General features: G+C 36.2%; 1 protein-coding gene across 2 annotated transcripts; it reads right to left on the bottom strand.

Moving 5' to 3' along the window:
* Positions 1 to 2,794: 2,794 nt before the first annotated feature.
* LOC145117350 (uncharacterized) lies at positions 2,795 to 6,389 on the bottom strand. Of its 2 annotated transcripts, XM_079053644.1 has the most exons (11): positions 6,007 to 6,389; positions 5,319 to 5,546; positions 5,109 to 5,175; positions 4,947 to 4,975; positions 4,616 to 4,827; positions 4,284 to 4,402; positions 3,973 to 4,068; positions 3,842 to 3,914; positions 3,606 to 3,759; positions 3,311 to 3,494; positions 2,795 to 2,981 (listed from the first exon to the last, which is right to left on the bottom strand). In XM_079053644.1, exons 2-10 carry the CDS (start codon positions 5,532 to 5,534, stop codon positions 3,324 to 3,326), a joined length of 1,137 nt encoding a protein of 378 aa, XP_078909770.1. In that variant the 5' UTR covers positions 5,535 to 5,546; positions 6,007 to 6,389; the 3' UTR covers positions 2,795 to 2,981; positions 3,311 to 3,323. The 2 variants fall into 2 exon arrangements, with proteins under 2 accessions (XP_078909770.1, XP_078909769.1); XM_079053643.1 differs by lacking the exon at positions 2,795 to 2,981 and having other exon boundaries at positions 3,146 to 3,494; positions 6,007 to 6,388.
* Between the last annotated feature and the right edge of the window lie 2,453 nt (positions 6,390 to 8,842).

Here is an 8,842-nt window from a genome sequence, read left to right as displayed (position 1 = left end):
GTTATATATTTCAATCAACGTATGATTTTAACGTATGATCTTGACATATATAAGTTCCCTAAAAATATTTCTACATGAATTACCGAATCCAAGTACTCCCCGAGTACTCCCGAGTACTTGCTACTCTGCAGTCGTCCGAGTAGGTACCGAGTAGCGAGTTTTACAACCTTGCCATTATTCGAAGAATTTTGTGGATGATCTGTAATGCTTTCATGTTCATCAGACCCGTCAATGGAGTTCATCATCAATAAATACAATCGAAATCACCAACCAATTCCACCATTCTCCACCCGTTTCTCACACCTCTTTCCAGCCATATAACCCACTAAATCACTAATTCACTGCCCCTACAAGCACACCTGCAAATCGAAAAAAAAAAACGAGTCTCGATTCAGAACATAGTCTCTACATCAAATATCCCTGCCAAAGAAGGAAGTAATACTTTATTTAGTGCCTTGATTTCTTTCTTCCCTCTGGGTAAAATTATCAAGGTTTCTTGGTGCACACAAAGTGTTTCTTTTTCTGTCCGCCAAGTGTTTGATAAAATGCCTAAATGAGGTTTTCAAGTGTTGCAGCCAATTGTAGACTCAACAAGATGTAGCGTTTCTGCTCGGTGTTGGTTTCATTGTGCACACTCCAACCTTTTGTTGGAGTGTCACATTTTCCTTTGGGTTACTGCTTCTAATTTCAGTTCTCACCTTGAGGCTTAAATAAACTTTGTTTGTGTGTTCATGACGTCCTCTCATTCGTTTCCGAGCGGAACTTGGGTGTGTCCTTTTCGGGGGTTTCATTGTTGCCTGAATGGTATTGTAGGAAGTAAAGGGATTTCCCGTTTGATATCTCATCTCAAGAGCTTACACCTCCCTACAGATGAACGCAAAGTTGTGTTACAAGAGGCTATTACTTCTGACCATGGATTGTTTATGTTTGTGGCAGCAACATTGCAAGAGTTTGGTCAATGGATATGTGGGAATTGATTGAGTCTTCATGCCCTGGTTCGTTCGTGTCACCACCCGGGTGGTCTGGTTAAGTTTATTGACGAGGTTGATGACATGAGCGGGCATATTGTTAGCATTCCAAAGTAGCCACCCAATGAACCGAAAGCCGGCCTCAATGATGGGTTAATGTTGGATGCTTAACTACCTGGTCGTGTTTTTAAACTACCTATCACCACCGTTAAAATCATCCCTCATTGTTGTCATATAGATTTCTCTCAGGATTTGAAAGTAGCCCTTTTCAAGGTGGTTGCTCATCATGGGTTCGTTGAAGCGTGGGTTGCATTGTTAATTCTTCTTAGGTGTACTCTTCAGGTGCTTAGGCCTAAGAATAGGCAAGAAAGTAAGTTTGGCAATAGGAAGTCTTTGTAACATCGTAATATACTGAGCGTATTATCTACTTGGGGGACTGAAGACGGTATCGCCAAGCTAGTTAAAAACTTAGTTGACAATGCAAGACTGGAGCAACAAGGCAAAAAAGAAGATTACATTCAGGAGGAAAGAAAACTAGGCAACATTAATTTCAGGCAATGTCTTCGTAAGGTTGTCAATGAACATTTTACAGCAGTAGTGAAAGTTTTATGTTCCTAGGGGGTCGCTCCATTCGAGGGTGATACCACAAAGGAATTGGAGGATAAGCATCCATACAAACCACCACCTTCCATGTCGAGCACCATATTTTCATGACCTCCCCCTTCTAGTGGATGTTGACAATGGCCTTGGGGGCATTAAATCCTTCCTTAAAGGTACCTCGTGTGGGAGAGGCGGGTTGAGAGCTCAACACCTTTTGGATGCTCTTTGTGGAGAAGGTTCGATTATAGCCAAAAACCTCCTACATGTTATTACATTTGTGGTTAATCTATGGCTAGGGGAAGATGCCCTTCGAGTTTGGTAGAATTTATTGTCGCTGCTCCTCTTACGCCGCTCTTAAAACCTGACAAGGGAATACAACTTATTGCAGTAGGCACTATATGGAGATGTTCAACGGTCGAATTCGGAAAAGTCAAAGAAATCAAACACGTTGCATCTCGTTATCGTGACAACAACATACCACATAATGGGTGGGGATGTTCACCCCGTTACCACGTCGTTAAGGCACTGCCACATCGGCAATAACGGGTGGCAACAGGCCCGGACCCGAAGGTCAAAGGGTTTAAATAAATACAAGAAAATAAAATAATTTTAAGCATTTAAGTGGGGATTTTCTAGAATTCTCCCATGTATATATCATGTCTTGCCCAAAAGACGGAACGGTTCTCATAGGTATGTTTGCTAGTCACATAGCATAAATCTAGGCTTGGGTGGTGTTTGTTTTTTGTCTGCAGATCTTCTTGACCTCTTTGGTCTGCGCTGCGCAGACATTAGCCTTCGCAGACTGTTTGTTTTTTAGAATACTGCAGACCTAAAAAGGTATGTGCGTCATCTTCTTGGCATAGATGTGGACTAAAGTCTTCTAACATCTTCAGACATCTTCTAGATATTAAATGGTAAACATACTTGTGTTTGGTTTTATATGTTATATGGGATTCGTTGCAAAATATTAAATGGTAAACATGGTCGGTTATATAGATATATGATTTTATACGAAAACTTATTTTTACAAAAAAAATAATAATAATAATAATAAATTTGAAATCTTTTATGAAGAAATAAGTGTAAATTGAATTACATTAATAATCTACCTTTAAAGATTAATGAACAAATTCATTTGATGAGCCATTTTACAAACTTGTGTTTGGTTTTATATTTTCTCCATAATTTGTATATATGTTTGTGCATTTGTAATTTATATTTGCGATTAAAAATATTATAAATCTTAAAGTTAAAGATTATGTACTTGCCCTAATCAATTTATTCCTTCACTGGAATCTCTTTTCTTTTAACTCCCAAAACAAACAGTCTTCTTTTTGCAGGCTGCAGACGTTTAGTCCACCTCTTCTACTGCAAAGGTATGCAGATATGGTCCGCAGACTGCAGACATTTCGTCTAAAAAAAAACAAACAGCACCTTGGTTTTAATAGAAACAAAAACAATATAATGGTGTTTTTGTGCAACAAGATATAATAAGCTCAGTTTTTCTTATAGGGTTTTCCCTTTGAAATTTCCCATTATGCATCATATCATAAATTTGAGATTTTTTAAGAAAAAAATTGAAAGTATATTTGTGCATAAATATAAGGACACGTTCTTGATAAAAGTTTGAACACGGTAGCAAAGTTTCCATAACAATTAACCATCGGTACATTATTTCCAACATAAGTTATATATATTCCAGAAACACTGACATTTCTTTCTAAATGTAGAAGGGGTAGTACCAGTTTTCATTTATCAATCAACCTTCTCACTAGAAACTGAAACTTTGTTGTAATTCAGCATAGAATCTTGAAATATATCACAAGATGTATCCCATAGTTCCCTTGAAAGCTTCATGTTGTAAGATAGTGCAGAAGATTCAACTGTCCTACCATTCCCACCAAAAAAGTATAATCCTGATGTTTCCTGCACTCAATAATAAGCTCCCATTAATTCTCAGCCTTTCAGTCTGTGTGTGTTTGATTCCAATGGAATGAGACATTCCATTCCATTTCTTCCCAGAGAATTAGAACTTACTGGAGGGGCAAGGGCGGCATCAATAACAGCTGAGACACCAGCTTCAGGTGACTGCAGAAGGCCTAGAAACTGCAGGACAATAAAAGCAAGCTGCCTGATACACCATGGTACTTCTCGCATGATATTCGTTTTCACTAATCCAGGATCCACACCACTACATTGTTATCAAACATATCAGGGGTAAATTTGTCCAATCCAATTCATCTATATATTTTTTAATGATTGCAAACACGTACATCACTGAGACTCCTTGAGATCCAGATCCTTGAAGTTGTCGATGGAGCTCATATGAAAAGAGTAACATACATACTGGAGAAATTATGAAGGGGTAAAGATGTCATTTAGCTAATGGATTTAAGATGCTTACATTTGGAATACTCGTAGATCTCAGCACATGGGTAGTGTTTAAATTTAGATAAGCACATGCCAGAAACTGTCTCCTTATCTGCCTGAAAACTAGATACTGTAGAAGAAAAGAGAAACATGCAAATCCATCATTAATATAATAATAATAATAATAATAATAATAATAATAATAATAACAAACTTATGTGTAAATACAATATGACCTAAAAAATAAGCATGTACGCATTACAAAGTTTATATTCTTTTTCTACTACATGTTTGATAATAACAGAATGAGCCTAGTGTAACTGAAAAAATATTGAAAAAACTCACCATTTCGATGTGTAAAGGATGTGATATTAATAACGCGAGAAGGAACTGGACTATTCTTTAGAAATGGGAGTAAAACTTGTGTAAGAGAGAATGGCCCAATGTAATTGGTCCCCATCATCCTAGCAAAAGAAACAAATTATATAAAGAAAAAGACAAAATTGGGGGTAAAATGGTTGTTTCATAAGGTTTAACGTCTGATTTATCCCTTGTAACAAAACCAAAACTTAGACTGAACGTGGAATTTCCACTATATACCACAGGGACCATTTTGTAATTTTATTCATAAAACTATATGAGTTTTCGTTATATAGAGACAAGAAAAGATGATTTACTGGTCATGATGTCCTTCTGTAGTGAGTCTGCTTGTTAGTGCATATATCCCAGCATTATTTATCAGAAGTTGTATAGAAGGATGCATATCAGAGTCCAAAAGCCACTGCTCAAGTGATTCTTTGAACCTCATTATTGATGAGAATGATGATGTGTCAACTTCAAATGCTTTAAGCTGCACCTCTTCACTTTGACTTCTGATGTCAGACATAACCTGTCATAGAGTCAAACAAGAAGTTGAGGTGACTCAAGAAGCATATTTGAGCTGAGGAAGAAGATGATACATTACATCATAATAAGCTTCTGATTCTGAAATCTGAATGCAATATATACCTTTGATAACTTATGAGAGGATCTTCCAGCTGCATGCATGTAACGAAACTTCAGTTATATACATCTCTGATATTTGGCACATGATAAAGAAAAGAGTAAAAGTAAGAGTGAGAATTGCTACTTGCTAAGAGAAGAGAAATGGACCAGGCCCAATAAACATACCAAGAACCACATAGAAGCCTTTCTTTGAAAGAGCAAGAGCTGCTGCAGCACCCAACCCAGATGTTGCCTATATTACACATCGCAACATGTGTTAAATGATATACCTTTCAGCAAGTTCAAATTTCATACAGATGTTTTGGGGAACATTGGGGTTAATTGAATAATTTCTACAATTTAACATTTTATTAAGGGGTTTGCAACTTGACTTACACCAGTGATGATGCAGATTGGTAGACGTTTGTCAGATGTTATTGGAGGTAGAGGTGAAACAACACATTGATGATATACGGATTTCTGGGTGAACATGGTTTGAGTGAGTAGATTTATATAGGAAAATACAAGGGAGTATGTCCAGTGAAGGGTCATTCTCCAAAATGACGAGGTGCAAGCAAAACGCAAAGCTTCCACTAGCTCCTTAAATGGCATCTTCTTTATGAGCTGGAAATGGAAAGTTCAAAAGATCAGCACATTCAAGAGTCAATGGAATGTACAGAAAATGATAGCAGCATGTCGATTCTTAATTTATAAAGTCGAAAATTTGCAGAGACAATTTACTACTGCTCAAATACCATTCAGTACCGGTTGGTTTTTGCTTTTTAACGAAGTCTATTTGAAGCATTTTGTCATTCAGACATTTTAACAAACAGTTGGTGAGCATGTTAAGGCAGACTTGACTAGAGAAAGAAAACATACCATCTTCGGGTAAATAGAAAGAAATTTTAGATGAGTAATATCAACATTTTTGAAAGAAAACATGTAGATGTCATAACTTGTGCATAGCAAAGAATTAATACCATTCAATCGAAGCAATAGAAAGAAATCTTAAACCCTAAACCCCAAACACGAGGATACTGATGGAGATTGATCAAAAACTAATTACAGACAGGGAAAGCAATACCTCGAGAGAGCAGCAGATCGACAGAAGCAACCGCAGAGGCGAAGTACAATCGTTCGTCAGGGAAGGGTAAGTCGATGAAGAAAAAACTTAATAAAAATTTAAAATATAAGAGTTATTCACTCCATATCAAGTTTTTATCATAAAATAAACATGTTTTACATTTTTTATCAAAAATAGCATACAATTTGCAAAGAATGTGTTGCAAATTAGCAAATTAGCTTTTTGCATTACTGGAAAACATCTACCCTTTATAGCAATTGATAACCCTGCCTAATAAGAAATAATTCCTGAGATTATGTTTAATTCATGTGATTTTGCAGACACAGAATCTCGACAATTAAGCTGCTGATCAACTAATTTGGTTATCAGAGCTTATTGTTTCAATTGTTTTTAAATAAGTATCATTTGTTTCATTAGTTTTGAATTGTTAATTATGTCAAATTTTAAAGGCCTAAATTGGTAATTGGTAGTGGTTTGGTAGACTTAATCATAGGGGTGGTTCATTTTATATTCTTCTGCATTACTTCCAGACAAAAAAAAAAAAAAAAAAGCTAAAATAGTCATTTACTCTTTGTTCAGTCCAAAAAAGATAGTCATAGAACAAAAATATTCCAAACTGTTTTAGTATGTATTATGCAAGACTAAAATCTTGTTTCTTTTATAATTTATAGCTAACGGAGACATGACTTAAAAGGTAAAATGGTCATTTAATCTAATTCGGTTAAAAAAAATAGAAGATAGAGGTTGTTTTTAAGTGTTGTATAGGTAAAGTGGTTAAATGTGTGTTTGAGATTAAATTTTGCATACATAAACACTGTTTTTTTATGGTCTAATTAACATTTTACCATTCAGTGTAGAAATGATGGTAAATAACCAATGACTGCTTACTGTTTATATAAAAATTGTTAACAAATGATCATTTTACCTTTATATATAAAAATGATGTTTTTTTATTTGAATATAGATTGTTGATGATAATGTAGAAGAGATTAATGTGTAAGCTTCAAAAGTTGTACACGTAGGAGATGATGAAAAGGCAGATAAAGGGGTAAAATGTTAATTTTGAATATAGATTGTTGATGATAATGTAGAAGAGATTAATGTGTAAGCTTCAAAAGTTGTACACGTAGGAGATGATGAAAAGGCAGATAAAGGGGTCAGAAGTGAAGACATTTTCAGATATTTATGATTGCATTCTTACTTGTTCCTGAATATAAATAACATTAATTTTGGTCATGTTTATTTTTATTAAATGACCTTTTATATATTTGATTAAAATTGAACACACCTTATGTATGTATTCACTTAAGTAAAGTTGATTATTGCTATCGTGTTCTTTAAGGATGCAGCAAGATATCGTGATCAGAAAAAAGAAATTGGTTATTGAAATGTTCAAGTGATGCTACAACTTTTGGTATGATAGCTATCACCCTTTTTCTTTTGTTCTATTTTACTTGTTTATTTTCTTTAGAATCTTTGCTTTCTGAAAACTTCTGTACCACCATCTAATCATATTTAAATTGTACCAAAAAAAAAAACAAAAAAAAAAAAAAAAACTATCAATTGTTTCAGGTGATTAGGGGTTGAAGTTAGAAGTGTGTACTGTAACATCCATAAAATTAATGAAAAATTTAAACTTTTAAAACCAGTACAAAATCATAATTGTTTACAATATAGTTTTCAAACATGTTTAATATCAGAGTTTTTCCCAAATCATATGTCCAAAACACGATGAGGTGCACGATCACGCCTTCGTCTTCCTGCGATCATATGAGGTACCTGAAACATAACCCAAAGTTGTAATCCAACGCTTAGTGAGCTTTCCCCCAAAGTACCAACACACAATACATATAACAATAACAAACAGCATGCATACAGAGCCTTCAGCATTACTAGACCGCCTCGCAGGCCTTCAGTCTATTTGGACCGCTCACAGGACCTTCACTCATGACGGGACCGTCGCATCGGACCTTCAGCCTATCTGGACCGTCCTTCGGGCCTTCGGCCTAACTGGACCGCCTCGCAGGACCTACAGTCTATCTGGTCCGCCCTAGGTGTTTTGGCCTTCAGCACAAAGCATGACCGCCTCAACCCAACCAACCATAACCTATCGACAAACAGACAGATTTACCTTCGTTCTACAAGATATCATATGACAAACAGACAGATTTACCGATCACTACCGCACGCTAACATCCTATCTACCAGGATACAGATCTAACAGATCACAATAGCATAGCTACATCCTATCTACCAGGATACAGATCTAACAGATCACTACAGCATAGCAACATCCTATATACCGGGATACCGATCTAACAGATCACTACAGCATAGCAACATCCTATATACCAGGATACCGATCTAACAGATCACTACAACATAGTAACATCCTATATACCAGGATACCGATCTAACAGATCACAATAGTACAATAGCATGCATAATAGGATATATGTAACGCCCGGTTCCTGGTATGTATCTCAATAAATAATTATTCATTTTTGCAAAGGGACTCGACGATTTGGAGGCCCCAAACTCGTCAAGTAGGAATGGGATATTTTTGGATGCGGGACTTGAAACCAACTCGACGAGCCGAGGAGCCTCGACTCGACGAGTAGAACTGACAGAGTGAAACCCTAATTTTTAGGGTTTGCACCCTATTTAAAGACCTTAACACCCCATTGTGGCCTCCCTCATCGCCTCCCTTAGTCTAGAAAACCCTAATTCGAGATCTTGAGTTTTGTGAGTGTGTGTGAGTGATAAAGGAGTGATTCTTTGGTATTTTCTTGAAGGAGTGGAAGCTAGAAGTGCTTGGTTGAAGGAAGGAGCTTTG

The sequence above is a fragment of the Lactuca virosa genome, chromosome 5 (genome assembly GCF_052849685.1).
Source record: "Lactuca virosa cultivar CGN04683 chromosome 5, Lactuca_virosa_CGN04683_v6, whole genome shotgun sequence".
In the NCBI taxonomy this organism is placed as follows: domain Eukaryota; kingdom Viridiplantae; phylum Streptophyta; class Magnoliopsida; order Asterales; family Asteraceae; genus Lactuca; species Lactuca virosa.
The sequence above is the reverse complement of the archived record's forward strand: the minus strand, read 5'-3'. Positions and strand labels throughout refer to the sequence as shown.